This window comes from Propithecus coquereli, unplaced genomic scaffold (assembly GCF_000956105.1).
Source record: "Propithecus coquereli isolate 6110/MARCELLA unplaced genomic scaffold, Pcoq_1.0 Scaffold416, whole genome shotgun sequence".
Lineage (NCBI taxonomy): Eukaryota > Metazoa > Chordata > Mammalia > Primates > Indriidae > Propithecus > Propithecus coquereli.
The window spans coordinates 2452340-2468609 of NW_012149908.1; the positions used below are offsets into that span (position 1 = coordinate 2452340).

General features: G+C 38.2%; 1 protein-coding gene across 1 annotated transcript in view; it reads right to left on the minus strand.

Annotated features, from left to right (window-relative positions):
• The window catches only part of RANBP9 (RAN binding protein 9), a 98637-nt gene that overhangs the window by 78939 nt on the left and 3428 nt on the right, over window positions 1-16270 (minus strand). Inside the window, exons 4-5 of the mRNA XM_012653158.1 lie at window positions 15990-16261; window positions 4030-4141 (exon numbers count right to left, since the gene is read on the minus strand). Of these exons, the coding sequence (XP_012508612.1) occupies window positions 4030-4141; window positions 15990-16261 (384 nt within the window). The remainder of the gene's footprint in view (window positions 1-4029; window positions 4142-15989; window positions 16262-16270) is intronic.

Genomic DNA, 16270 nt, shown 5'->3' on the forward strand with positions numbered 1-16270 from the left:
GCCTGAGCAAAACCAGCCTGAGTAAGAGCAAGACCCTGTCTCTACTAAAAACAGAAAAACTAGCCGGGAGTGGTGGTGTATGCCTGTAGTCCCAGGAACTCGGGAGGCTGAGGCAGGAGGATTGCTTGAGCCTAGGAGTTTGAGATTGCTGTGAGCTAGGCCGATGCCATGGCACTGTAGCCCAGGTGACAGTGAGAGACTCTGTCTCAAAAAAAATAAAAAATAAAATAATAAAATTCAATTTTAAATTACACATAATAAACTGTCAAATGGGCATGTATCATTGCAAATGAAAGTTGAGTAACAGCTGCTCTTTCTCTGGTCCATTCTTTAAAAAGATGTTGGACTTTTAGGAGTGAATTTCTATATCATTTAACATAGGTTCTATACATCTCCAAAAAGATATTACTTGGCCAAAATTAGCAACATTGAGTTGTTTCTTTTTTCATAAATGAATTGTTCTTCCCTTACAAAAACATTGGGCTCAGCCTAGAACTTTGTTCAACAAGTTTACCAAAGAGATAAATGAAATCTGACCAAAGAAATACAATAATTTTCTCAAAGAATATACAGTGATAGGTACTGCTTCTCATCCATTCATTTATTTATTCATTTAAATGCTCACTATAAATTAAGTACTAGGGTTATGGAAATGTAAAATAAAATAGTCCCTTACCCTTGAATCTGCAGGGTCATATCACAGTAAGAAGACAATTAAAACAGAAGAAATATTATAATTATAATCCGCCCAAAATGTAAACGAGGCACAGAAAAGACACATACCTCTTTGGGGGAGGAGGGGAGGAGAAAGTGCCACAAAAAGGCACCCCTGAACTAGGACTTGAAGACTAAGTTAGCTAGGCAAATGGGAAAAAGGTAAGAGAAGGTGAATATAAAGAGGAGGGAAAGGGTGTGCATCGAGAACTAGAAATACGAGCCAGCAAGTGTAGTCAGAGAACTAAAAATAGCACCTGATTAAGTGAAGGGCATGTAAGAATTAAGGATTCTTCAACATCATTAGTCATTAGGGAAATGTAAATTAAAACCCAAACAAGAAATCACTAGACACCTATTATAACGACTAAAAATTTTTTTAAAAAAAACAAAAAGTTGACAATACCAAGTGCTAAGAACAAGAGGAACTCTCATACATTGCTCGTGGAAATGCAAACTAGTACAGTCACTTTGCAAAACAATTTGGCAGTTCCTTATAAAATTAAAAACATCTTTACTGTGCTCCAGCAATCCTACTCCTAGATATTGACCCAAGTGAAATGAAAACTTGTATGTTTACACAAAAACCTGCACATAAATGTTTATAGTGACTATATTTGCAATTGCCAAAAACTATTATAGAAATAGCTGAGATGTCCTTCAACTGGGGAGTGGATAGAAAACTGGTTCACTCATCTACACAATCAGTAATAAAAAGATCTGTTCTACCAATATATGCAACAAGGAGGAATCTCAAATGAGTTATGCTAAGTGAAAGATGACATACTTATAAGGCTACATACTACACAATTCCATTTATACACCATTCTAGAAACAGCAAAAGTAAAGATAGAAAACGAATCAGTGGTCGCCAGTGGCTGGAGATAGGGAAGGGATATCTACAAAGGGATATGGAGGAATTTTGGGAGACGATGAACTGTTCTATATACAATAGTCCCCCCTTATCTGCAGCTTCTCTTTTCCTGGTTTCAGTTACCCATGGTCAATCAAGGTCTGAAAATACTAAATGGAAGATTCCAGAAATAAACAATTAGTAAGTTTTAAATTGCATGCCATTCTGAGAAGCATGATCAAATCTCATGCCATACGGTTCAATCTCACCCATCTCCTCCCAGGACACAATCATCCCTTTGTCCAGCATATCTGTGCTATATATACCACATGCCCATTAGTCACTTAGTAGCCCTCTTTGATTATCAGACTGAAACAACATAGTATATGTAGTGTTCGGTACTGCCTGCAGTTTTAGGCATCCACCGGGGGTCTTAGAACGTTATTTCTCATGGATAATGAGGGCTGCCATATTGACTGTGGTGGTGGTTACATGACTATACACATTTGACAGAACTGTACACTAAAAAGGATAAGTTTTACTATATGTAAAATATATTTAATTCTAAAAAAGAAAAAAGATGAAGGATCTTAGTCAAAAAGAGATAAGATTGAAAAATTATCGGAGTTAGCCACATCATAAAGGACCCTACTAAGAAGTTCTAGATTTTATCTTCAAAGCAACAGACATTCCAAATGACCTCAAGGAAGGGACAGACACAATTCAGTCCTGTATTAGAGAGAACACCGACAACAGCTATAGATTGGAATAAGCACAACAGAGAGCAAACTGGGAGACCAGTCAACGAACCACCTCAGTAATTCAGGAGATAAATTACCAAGACCTGACTAAGGGAGAGGCAGTAGAGACTGACAGAGAAAGTTAAAGGTAGGAAATAGTTTCTAGCAATAGTGAAACCACCAACCAAATGGTTTTGAGAAAAAGATTTTAAATAAGCTAAATTTAAATGCCTGAGGGACATTCAAATGCAAACATCTGGTTAGACACATTGGTCTGGAGCTTAAGGGTCCAGAGCCTGAGATGTAGCATTAGATTTGAGACCCTTCAGGATATTTGCAGCCATGAAAATACAAGGTCAAGATCATGCAACGACAGAATAAGTAGAGTGAAAGGTAAAAAGAATCCTGGGAATCATCCTGAGCAATACCAGCATTATGGAGTTGATGATATAATTTGAAATATAAAAGAACTGGCTTACTGATCACGCAGCTATGAAGTTAGAAATGGTTACAACCCTGTGCCTATGTCAACATGGGGCCTCTTTCAACCACTTTATCCTTGTTATCCCTGACTTTATTAATATCTTTTGGCCTGATCACCCTAGGAAAACGGAGGCATTCAGATCCCACTTTTCCAAATACCAAAAGACAGTTAAATAAAAGGTGTCATTTAATTCCAAGTGTTTGCTTTCTGCTTTTTCATACTGTTGACAATGAGCAAATAAAGTAAAAGGAATAATCTACTGAATACACTTCTTTTGTCAATTAAACATAAGAGGACCGCCAAGAGGGATTAAATGATTGACTTCAAATACTGGTCAGCTTACCCACACAGCCCAAGAGCTTCATTCTGGTAGCTGAACAAATGACCCTACAGTTGCTTTACGGGATCTCTTGATACTGCAATAAAGCTGTCAGGAGATACTATAGGATAGAGATCCAATGATTCTAGATAATTAGTTCTTAAACAGGGATATGCACCAAAATTCAGTGTGGATGGAGCTTTCTCAAAATGCCTCTCTTGCCCAAAGCTCTACTTCTGAAAATTCTGATTTAGGAACTTTTGAGGTGAGGCCCAAACTACTATATTTGCAATAGTCCCGTAAGTGATTCTGATGTACACGCACGCACACACACACACACACACCCCCACACACACCACACACAGGTCCCAAGTTGAAAAGCGATAAATATATAAAAGTTGGTTCCAGGCTATATCAGGGAGTTCTCATCTGGAAGCTTCTAAATCACATCCTAACCCCCAGGAAGCTCCTCCAATTGAGAACACAAAAATATACATTTCCCAATCAAAATCTAAAATTCTAAGCCCTAACCCCTGCGAAACATCTATGAATCACCTAGTGGCTTTGATTACTAGCTTTGAGAGGATTTAACTTCTCAGCAGAATTCAGAAAAAGGCAGTGTAAAAAAAGTCATGGAAAATGAGTCATTGTCCCTCCATCGCTTAATTCCAATTCTCATTTTAATAACAAACCTACCAGAAAAACTTGGTTAATATCACCAACTCAAGATTTAACTTCAACTAGTATTTAAGCATAACCAGATCCAACCTGCTATACTGGAATATTCAGATTCTGCTTTTCCAAGTACCAAAATTTCCAAGATTCCAACTTTCCAATTACATCATAAATGTTAAAAAACAAAACAAAAATAATTATCCAAAAATGGCAAATGATTTTTCCCACCAAAATTTACACTTACCCATCCCTTCCTTTACTGACAATTTTTACTTCAAAATAATAAATCCCACAGGCTGCTGGTATTGGATGGGTGGCACGAACTGACGCTGCATCTTTTGGGGTTTTGCCATGACCTGCATATGAAATAGGAAAGGAAAAAAAAAAAAATCAAATGACATTCACTGAAGTATGAAAATGAAAATCTTAGAAACAATTCAGGAACAAATAGGTTTTGGAACAATATATAATTTCTGCTCCCATCAGTTCAAATAATTAAAGACTTAATGAAACATTTATCATCTCAATTAATCCAATATGCAAAATAGCACAAGTTAGCCACAGAACTCTTCACACTTACTAGTTTTATTAGGATTTCAGAATCTAAACACATACATTGAACCTAGCAGCCCTTTATACAAATTATTTTGTAGTAGACTATATATTTAAGAAAAAAAGGGCTATATTTGAAAAACATAAGAAAATAATCTTATCAGATCTAAATATGCATATACTTTATAAAATTTCTATACACTTTTGCCAAATGGCCTGCTTTATAAACCAGAAGTACCATGTGATAAAGTGTATTTTTAAGTGAAATTTTATACAATTATATTGAATTGGCAAACCAGCTTTCTTGTTTTAAGAATTTATAATTTTGTTCTTTGATATATCTTATTAATTCTATACAAAGTGTGAGTCATAAAATTTCTTTGGTCAATAACAACTTACTGAGAGATATATCTAATCTCTAGTTGCATTTTGTTTATTTTTTTCTTGAAGACAAGAAATAATACCATACCACTGCTAACATTTTAAGAAATCTGTTAGAAAATGGCTTTTAAAGTTTTTAAACTAGCTATTCTTCAATTCTAATCCCAGAGGGTTTCTTTTACTCACAATCACTTTCCCTAGCCCTCACCCAAGACACAAATTACCTTCAAAGCTAGCATGTCAACAAAATTAAATGAGCAAAATAAATGTCCATAAAACCACAAAAGAATAAAGACAGAAGTTGAACTAGCATGTCAGAAAGTATACAAAGAGTATGAGTGAGATGAGTCTCCATAATCCTCAAAAGGACTGTATGAGAAACAATACTCTAAATTATTATTCAGGTGTTCTAGTTTGGTATGCTTCACTCAATGCGAACCTGTCATTAATCTTTCAGTCATACTATAAGATTACCTTCATGGGTAGCAGAATTCTTCTCAAATTTAACATTATTGTTTTAAAACTAAATACTTTATTTTAAGTCAAAAATTTTATCTTAAGATATACAATAAATCATCACAAACAAATGAGATATATTCCTTTACCATATACTCTACCAAATTGCCAGTGCATACATTATTAAACAGTTAAATTTACACTTGCAATGCAAATTAGTAAATGTTCTCATATGCCCCTCCCACCATCCCTCCAAAAAACAAAACAACAACAACAACAACGAAATGAACTAAGCCACTCCTTCCTATTACCATGAAAACTTGGGTTATGGGCAGAAGTTCTTAGCCTTGTGACCATAAGGAGTCAATAAGCTAGGCTAAGAAATGGGAGCAGCAAAGTAGGATGCCCCCAAACTACTTTAACGCACATAGGTAATAGATTTATACTGAGCTAAGCAGCAGGCAAACACTAACAGCCAAAATCTACACTATAGTCACTTTTTAACAAGCATTTAATAAATTATGGTTTTAGTAAAACATCTTTTTAAATCAAAGTATGTTCAAATAACTAGGTTACCTGGGAAAAGGTCATGGAAACTAATGCATATTTAAAAATTAGATAGTTACAAACAAATCTAAAGAAAACTCTGACTAAACAGAATCTAACTGGAGTCTAAATCCATTAGATTTTATTATTGGTTTTTTTTTGAATGGGAATGACTCAAACTTTTAGGGATAAGGTAATTTCAAGGTACACTTAATAATAAATAGTAGTTAACATATATTTAATACTATGTGAAAGGCCCTGTTCTGAGGGCATTTTATTTATAACTCATTTAATACTCAAAACAACCCCAAGAGTAGGTACCCTTTATTATCATTTCACAGCTGGAGGAAACTAAGTGAAGATAAAGAAACTTGAGCAATGAGCAAAGAATTCCAAACCAGGATTTGTGCTGGGATTTAAATTTAAGAAGCCTGATCCAGTGTGAGCTCTGAACCCACAAGAAGGATTTAGTTACAATGAGCATTCTAGAATCACTTCACATTTATCCCCATCTCTTATTCTTGCTATTTCTATGGGAAAAGAGAAAGAAAACTAGTATTTTAGAGTAAACAATATCTCAAAGTGTTAGGTGCTTTTTTATGGATTTTTCTCATTTTTAAAAATGATGTTTTTACAGAGATTATGTAACATGCCTCAAATTGGTAGAATCATACATTAAATCCATACATGAATTAAAATCCCATACATCTTTCCATTATGCAAAAATAACCAAGAAGTACTACACAATCATAAATCAAGAACCTATTATATTTATTATGATTTACTAAGACATTGTAAAAAAATTCTGTAAATGTTAGAATTTGTAAATGTAAGAATTTGTTTCATGTTTAAATTAAATTTAAAAGATAGAAGCAAAAGCTTAGACGTAAGATTAAAAGGATTCATACTATTTCTTAGACAAGACTAGTACAGGTTGAGTATCCCTTATCCAAAATGCTTGGGATCAGAAGTGTTTTGGATTTCAATTTTTTTTTCAGATTTTGGAAAATTTGCATATATTTACCAAGTTGAGCATTCCACATTCAAAAATCCAAAATCTGAAATGTTCCAATAAGCATTTCCTTCGAGCATCATGTTGTAGCTCAAATTTGGATTTTGGAGCATTTTGGATTTTGGACTTTCAGATGTGGGATGCTCTACCTGCGATATCAGAAGCTAAGGGCCCATTTCTAACAATGCCATCAGCTGAAAGTTTATCACTACCTTACATTCTGTAGTAACCAAAAACACAAGCTCACATTACCAAAGTTTAAACTTTTAAAACCACAACGTCCTCAAATGCTAAGTGTTTTCTATATGGCTCTAGAAGAAGATATAGGTATTGCTTCAAAACTCTAAGGCTAGCAAGGCTAGCTCTTTTTATTCAAACAATCTGTTGATTCCATTTGATGAAATGGAAAGAGTTTGAATAAATTCTTCCACCCCATCCCCATTGCCATCCACTATCCAACATGCAGCCAGCCAGTATCTTTCTGGAAATTTAAATCAGCCTTCCTGGCATCACCACTGCTCAATACAATAAAATTCTTTTCAAAGCTTCTTCTTTGGCCTAGGAAGGAGGCACTTTCTGAACACCTTGTCTGACCTCATTGATACCTGCACTTTCCATCTCTTTTCTGCTCCAGCCACATTAGCCCTATTTTAGTTCTTCATATTCATCAGGCCAGAGTCTGTGCACATACTCTTTCCTCCACCCTTCCTTCTTAGCCTGGTTAGGTCCCACTCATCCTTTAGATCTTAGCTCAAATTTTTACTTCCTCAAATATCCTTTCTCTAACCTCTCTGACTTGGTCTTAACCTTTTTATATGTACTCAACATGTATCACAACATCGACACATTTAACACTTACTTATTAATTACTTTATCATTCCTGCATTTAAATTCCTGGACCTCTTTACTCCCACTAACTTCGGCTCTAACTTCAATCATTCCTTCTTGAAGAAGGAAGCCCAAGACCCAGGGTCTAATGCTGCGAGGGATCAGCAGACTGTGACATCAGGCACAAACGCCAGTGGAAAGTTAACTGGACTTGTATTTTATTAAGACTGTAATTTCTGTACTGCAAAAAACTTAAAACCTTTGGTTACAAAGTTCCAAAGGTTTTAAGTGGTTGCCCCAGCCCTATATTTCCCATAAGTCCTATTACTTTTGGCACACAATTTTGTGGAGAACATGAGATTTTTTCCAGCAATGCAATGCATTCACATCATTACAGCAGAAATGCCTGTATCTTCCTCTAACACACACCCTTCTATTCTCTCTTCTTTGTGAAGACTTCAGTTCTATATTTCCTTTTTAAAATCCTGGGAACTCCAATTCCCTGAACTCTTTCTGTTTTTTCTTCCTCTTTCCTCTTCCAGGATAGGCTACATGGTAAGCACATAAAAGCTCTTAAATACCTTTGATTTCCCTCATATGCCTATCCTTCCATCACACCCAACCAGCAAAACCACAGCCTTTCATCAAAATTATAATCCACCTTCCCTACTCCTACACTGGACAGGTGACCACTGCTGAATAAAGTCCAACAATCTTGCAAATAGCCACTGCTAAGAACTAATGTCAACTGGGTTCTCTCGGTGCCACCATTTTCAGAAATCTTTAGTCAGCTTGTTCCCCATTCCTCAATAGCTAGTCCACATTTTCATCATTTACTTTAAGTTTTAAGTCCTCTACTCAAATTCAGTGAGCAAACTACCTCACCTCATCAAGAAAATGGGAGGCCATTAGATATGGTCATATTCAACTCTCCACTCTCCTATTACAAAGTGGTCTACGTACATACCACTCTTTACTTCTTCCACTATTTTTTTCTTTTTGGAGACAGGATTTCATTCTGTCACCCAGGCTAGAGTGCAGTGACATCATCATTGCTCAATGCAACCTCAAACTCCTGGGCTCAAGTGATCCTCCTAACTCAGCCTCCCGAGTAGCTGGGACTACAGGCACGTTCCACCACACCCAGCTAATTTTTTAAATTTTTTGTAGATAATTTTTTAAAATTTTTTGTAGAGCATTGAGATACGTTGCCCAGGCTGGTCTTGAACTCCTAGCCTCAAGCAATCCACCCACCTCCGCCTCCCAAAGTGCTGGGATTACAGGGGTGAGCCAGCGAGTACATACTCTCCTCTCCTCTTCAAGACCAACCACCCTGTGCTCTGGAACCATTTTCCTCCCTCCAACCCCTAACTCTGTCAGCCTCTCAAACTTGTATTTTCATCCTCTTCCTCTCTCCGCTCTCCTTCTCCTCAATCTATAAGGAAACGGTGTCCAAGAATGTATATACTTTTCATAAAATTCCACGCCTCTGTGCTGAGTATCACTGTCAGTAATGTACTAGAGTTGGTGGTATGATGAACTTTTTTTTAACTTCAAAGTAATAAAAACCAAGTACGGCTAATCAATTTTATTTGTTAAAATGTTAAATTTTATATACATTTATTGGAACACCATACCTCGGACTAATATCATATTCTTATTTAACTATGTCACTTTGGTTTTACCTACAACCAAATTAAAATAAGACTGACTTCTAGGCCCGGCAAGGTGGCTCATGCCTGTAATCCTAGCACTCTGGGAGACCGAGGCGGGAGGATCGCTTGATGTCAGGAGTTCGAGACTAGCCTCAGCAAGAGCAAGACCCTGTCTCTACTAAAAATAGAAAGAAATTAGTCAGGCAACTAAAAATAGAAAAAGTTAGCTGGGCATGGTGGCACACACCTGTAGTCCCAGCTACTCAGGAGGTTGAGGCAGGATTGCTTGAGCCCAGGAGTTTGAGGTTGCCGTGAGCTAGGCTGATGCCACAGCACTCTGGCCTGGAAAACAGAGCAAGACTCTGTCTTCCAAAAAAAAAAAAGACTGACTTTTAAATGATACAATGGTCTCCAACAGTACTTTCCAAAGGGACTTTTAAAGACAATTTTGATTATATGGGATTTTCATCTTATATGCTGATGTTACAAGCTCAATCACAGATAAAACATAAGTCCACTATACCTCCACTATCAGATACTAAAAACTGAAAGAAAAAAAAAAAATCCTGCCTTAACCTCCATCCTCTTCTAGGTATTGCCTAATCTCTTCCTTCATCTCTATTTCTCAAGAGTAATTTATAGTCTATCCTCTCTACTTGGTCCCTTCCATTTAGTTTTTCAACCCACTAAAATGTGGCTTTTGCCCCCATCACTCAATTCAAACTGTTCTCCCAAAGGTCACAATGATCTAATTTCCAAACCCAGTGGAAAACTGTCTGTTCCTATCCCACTAAGCCTATCTGTTGCACTGGATACTAAAGATCACTTCCTCATTTCTGAAATTCTCCTGCTTAGCTTCTGTGACATCACACTTTCCTCACTGTCCAGGGACCTCTCAACTATTTCTTCTTGGACTCCATCCAGTCTTTCAATGTTAGTGTTGCTCAGGGTTCCATCCTTGGCCACTGCTTTTCTCACTCTACGTCTCTCTCTCTCTCTCTCTCTCTCTCTCTCTCTCTCTCTCTGTCTCTCGCTTATATACTAAGCTTCAACTACAATCTATAGGTGACTCCTAAATCAGTCATGACCTAGACCTCTCTCCAAGCTTCAGGCCAATTCTGGTTCTGGTACCTATCAACCCTTCCTAGGAGAAATTGCCTCACACACTGTCCCTACTGAAAGAAGTGGGACCCAGACTATCTTTGTGCCAGGAGAATATTTTGTATTTTATAATTACCCCCACACCCCTACAGCTGATTCAAGACACATTAGCACCTGATCTAAAGGCCACCAATTCACACCATAGCATATAATGAAAAGCTCTGCCCAAAGAAGAATGATGCCAATTAGCTAGGCCAATCTGATAAATCTCTCAGGAATTTGAAATAGGAAGGAAAGGATAAGCTAGTCAATAGGGAAAAAGAAATAAGAAAACAACCAGAAACTAGTGGCTGTAGCTGAGTCACTTTAACATTAGAATAGAGTGAAAAGTCATGAATTCTAGCTGTTAAGATCACTTAGAGCCCCCTTAACTCCGGAAGACCTGTTCCTATTCTTTCCATAAGGATTGTTTCTTTGGCTTCTTCTAGTTTCCATGAAGTCAGATCACAGGGTTAAGATTCCCATTTTTACTTATCTTCAAATATATTATAACACTGACTTCTTTACAATCATTATTTGTTTCATGGTTCACTTCAAACACCTAACTGACAGAAACCCAAACATCATCCTAACAGAGTTAGAAACCCACAAGTCATCCTTGATTTCTCTATCATTCCTCACTTCCTTTAAATTACCTCTAAATATCTCACAAATATGTCTGCTCTTCTCTGCCCCTATCACTGACCAAGTTGAGGTCCTTATTTCTAACATGGTCTACTGCAACAGTCTTCTAAATGAGTTTGCTATTTCCAGTCTTGTACCTCTTGAATTTATCTTACGATTGGTTGTGTAATCTGACAAAAACAATGTATGAGCCAGTCACTTCCTATTTAAAATCCTCTGCTAATTATCCATCTCCCACAGAATAAGATCTAAACTCAATAAAGGCCAGGTACAGTGGCTCACGCCTGTAATCCTAGCACTCCGGGAGGCCGAGGCAGAAGGATTGCTTGAACTCAGGAGTTTGAGACCTGCCAGAGCAAGAGAGAGACGCATCTCTACAAAAAACAGAAAAATTAGCCAGGTGTGGTGAAACACGCCTATAGCCCCAGCTACTCAGGAGGCTGAGGCAGGAGGATTGCTTGAGCCCAGGAGTTTGAGGTTGCAGTGAGCTATGATGACACCACCGCACTCTACCCATGGCCACAGATTAAGACTGTCTCATTCATTCATTCATACACACATACATAAATAAACTCAATAAAATATTCCATACAGCCCCTCACTGATCTTTTCCCAGTTGCTCCTGGTCATATACTCTAAATTCCAGCAACCTAAAATTGCTTATAAAACCAAACGTAAACAGTAATTCTCTCCTCTATGCTTTTGGTTTTCCTCCACTTGTAATATCCAGTCCTTCTTCTTCCCCTATATTCTACTCCTCCTCTTTTGGGACTGACCACTGGCGTCAACTTCTCCAAGAAGCTACCCCTGACCCACTTCCTTCATCCTTTCCAATGTCAGCCTTGGGTTAGATGCTCCTCCTATCTTCCACAGTGCTCTTTGTAACACTCCCCTTACTATTCTAGTTTATATCCTTTGAGCTCTTTGAATTCAAAGACAGCATCGTATTCACCTTTGAGTGTCCAGAATCTGGCACAAAGTAAACATTCACTAAAAGCTTGTTAAATAAATGAAGAAAGAAACAGTGAGCAAGACATACAAATTGTCTAGCAGAATATATAATTATCATTATTGTCTACTTTTGAGTATGATTATTAGATTCACTTGATTCTTGCAGTTACCAACTGGCATTTTTAAAGCTAATTACCCAAAATCTTGGCAAAGAGATCCCTGGGAAAAGCTCAGTTTGGTTTTTAAATTCCTTCATTTTAGGAAACGTTTTTATATCACCCCCATAATTCTTAACAGACATTTGTGTAGGCAAGCATTTGTTGACATATTTGTTCAACCTTAAGAAGTACAAGAAATTAGATAAGCAATTATATTTAAAAGGTGTTAAAAGGCCAGGTGGGCCAGGTGCAGCAGTTCACACCTGTAATCCCAGCACTTTACGAGGCCCAGGAGGAAAGATCACTTGAGATCAGGAGTTCAAGACCAGCCTGGGCAATATAACAAGATCCTGTCTCTATAAAAAAATTTTTTTTTAAAATCAGCCAGGCATGGTGGTGCGCACCTGTACTCCCAGCTACTTGGAAGGCTGAGCCTGGGAGTTCAAGGCTGCAGTAAGCTATGACTGTGCCACTGCACTCCAGCCAGGGTGACAGAGTGAAATCCTGGCTCTTTGAAAAAAAAAAAAAAAGAAAGAAAAAAGAAGTGTTAAAAGACTAATGACTGGGGATACAGAGGGGGAGGAAATTAGGCATACCAAAAGTTCAACCTATTCGGTTAGATACTGTTAATAATGCTTCAGTAAAAATTGCAATTCATTTATTTCATTGCTTCATATGATTCCAACTTTCACTTATCTTCCATTTCTCCTAAGCCGTCCTAAATCAGTAAAATCAAGGTGTCTGGACTTTTCCGAAGCATTAGTGTGTTCCAGTTACCTTTTTCCCCCAGAGGAAGTACTTTTGATCTCAACTATTCTTCAAAAAGTTCTAAATGTGATCACAAGATTTTATCTATTTGAGATAATTAAGCGTCATACAAACTGAAAGAGGCAATAATATGTATTGTGGAAAGAGCAATAAATTTGGAGTCAGTGAAAATTAGTTGTCAATTTTGGCTTACTTGCTACTGGGAAAATCTAACCTCCAGGTGCTCCTACTTTCTCAAATCTAAAAAGAGAATTCCAGTATCTTGTCCAGATCTACTTGTGTGTATGTAACAAAACACTCTGTAAAGTATCTAAATAGCAGAAATAACTTGAAAAATACGAAACTGCAATCTGTAATTGAAACATTTAGACTGACTAAATCCACTGTCATATTCACTAAAATGCTTTAAAGTAGAATAAAGTTATCATTATAACTAAGTCTAAACTTGTCACATTTGTATTTATTCAATAGTGACAAGAATTTTAAGAATACGAGGGGCCATCCCTGGGTTCTCCAGTAGTTGGTGCATGACTGCTAAGCAAAGGCCTTTCCAATAATTTTTAACATATATACATCCCCTGTTATTCCTCTGCAATCCAATCATCTTTACCTGCATGTCTGGTATTGTTTAACATTAATCCCTTCAAATGAATTAAAGAACAATACTGCTTCCAAAACAGTAATTTCAATTTAGAGGAATAACATCTTAATATGTTCAGAGCAAAAGAAACCAAGCTAGCTACCTCTACTTCAAAGATAAAATCCTCATCATTCTGGAAAATAATTATGATCAATCTTTTTGACATTCTGTACTATGAAAATATTTGAATAGTAGTTTTAATGTTAAAAGCCTCAAAATGCTTAGGTAAAATCAATGCAAAACAATGATAGGTTAAATAAAAATTCACTCTTCTTATTTTGTGATTTCAAAGTTTTATTATCCACTATCTATGACACTTTCCCTTTGCTACTTGGGACAGAGTTGCCCAGTACATTTGGTGTGGTCCTCTCAGAAGACACACAGAGAACGGTAATAACAGAAAACTCACACACACTCTATAACAACAAGACAAGAGGGAGTTGAAGGGGGAAAAAAAAGAGACTGTGATAAGGGGTAAAGGAGAGACGAAGGGGAGATAGGAGAGAGGGAGAAAAAAGAAAAAGAATGACAACAAAATCTGTTCTTCCAGAAATGGTTTACGTTTATAAAAGAGTGACGTTTCCAGAAAGAGAATCTATTACACAACAGAAAGTAATAAAGAGGCCAACAGGAAAAATAATTGAGACAGCAGTGTCATAAATATTCCAAACTCCAACCAATTTCACATAAACATATACTCTTCTCTGACCCAAATCATCAATTTTATGTAAAACTAATCAAGGCACATTACAGTGCTAAATAAACTGTAATCACAAATCTTAGATATCATGGCAATTCAGAGCTGGAAATTTCCTTACCAACCATCTAGCTCAACTCCCACACTCGGAGGAATAAACTGAGGCCCTGTCTCATAACCACAATCACAAATGACTGCAGGACTCAGGAAACCTAGGATTCTTTGTTCAGTATTCTTCCATTTATACTGCCTCTGATTTTATAAGCTAATTATTTACCATCAACCATAAATTTAAAATGATAAAGTTCTGTCACATCTAACAAAAGCTTTCTGGTAGCCTGATCAGAAGTAAACACTTCATAACGCTGTTCACACAAATTAAAAAACAAAATTAAATATAACACTTCCCAAGGGAATTAATAAAACGTCCTAAGTTAAGAAAAAACAAAAATCCACTATTTTGAAAATTTCAGCCATTTAGACTAAGGAACATAACATTTAAAATTAAAAGTACTTCCTTGCATCTATGGCAAGAATAAAAAGGAGGAATGTTCAACAAGGCCTATTTTTGTGTGTGACTCTTTGCAGCCAAATCATTTGGTAGATTTCCGTCGCTATTCTCCTTTCTGATTAAATAGTAACTCACTTATCAAGGTTCTTCTCAAATTTCAGTCCTGTATACTTTAAGGATGTAGCCACAAGGTTGTTTATACCCTCTTCATACAAGTCACTAGGGTCTGAGAATACCCCCTTTAGTAGCCAAAGTGAGGCTCTTGCTTTAGGTTTGGGGCCTAAAAGGCTGGATATTTTTCCAGACAGACTGATACGTTAGATTGTTTTTCTTCCACACAAGTAAACTTGAGGCATGCTATTAATAGGAACTACATTTCAAAAATCCCCATAGCAATTTATACTTTTAGGTACAACGGATTTGCTTCAAGCTTTGTTTTAACCTAGAAGAGGTAGGTGAGGAAGGAGGGGGCAGGCACAAGCCTAAGGTTGTTGTTTTTAAATGCAGGTGTAAAATATAAGCCAATTTTCTTTAAAGTACTAAACAGCATTTTTAAAAAATTCTTGTTTTCAACAAGACTACATATAATACCCACCAGGTAAATACCTGCATAGGGCATTTCCAATCTGGAGTAGTAGGTTTCTGCTTCCCTAAGAAAACGGATACTCCAGAGGTTTCCCCTCTTACCCTCCCAGTTGCTTTTAGTAAGATACGCTGATGGCAAACTTGGGCCCCTTGTCTTTTTGTGCCCCTAGACATTCTCTGGCCTGATTCTGATTACTCCTCCCCCTGTGTATCCCTGCTCTCCCTTAATTAGAAATCATACCTTAGAATCGTACCTCTCTTCCCCCCGTGTAAAAAGAGAACGCCTGACCCACCACCCGGAGAACAATGTAACCCAACTCCGAGTCCATAGATTCCTCTACCCAAGCCCCAGGATTTATCTTAAAGGGAAATCAGACAGCGAGTTCTGTCCTGTCATCCCGGATTCCCTCAAGGTGTCCTACGCCTCGCCTGGGATTACCACTCCTTTCTGCCAGGAGCATTATACTCACCTTCCTTTTCCAAGAGCTTGCCCCTCACCCTCGGACCTTGCACCGTGACCCCAATGCCCACCCTCGGAGCAGCGGAACCGGCGGCGAGTCACCTCAGAGGGCACAAGCCTGCGAGGGCGGGGGGCGGGGGCGGGTCGAGAGCGTCGCAGGCGGCGGCCGGACACGTCGGGTCAGCGCCCCACTCCCACCGCAGGACACACGCCCAGTACCTTTGTAGTGCACCCGCAGGTTGTTCTGAGAGAGGCCGATGTAGCTGAACTTGTCCTTCGGGCTCCAGGACCGAGGCAGCGGCGTCTCCTGTTCGTCCACGGCCGGGTAGAGGCGCTTCAGCCGCCGCTGCAGCTCCTTCTCCTGCTCGTTCAGGGCCGAGTCCCCGTGCGGGAAGGGGGCCGCGGCGCTGCTGCTGGCCGCCAGGGCTGGGGCCGGGGCGCCTCCGGCCGGGCAGGGGCCCGCGGCGAGGCCCGGGGGCGCGGGGGGCGCGCTGGTGGGG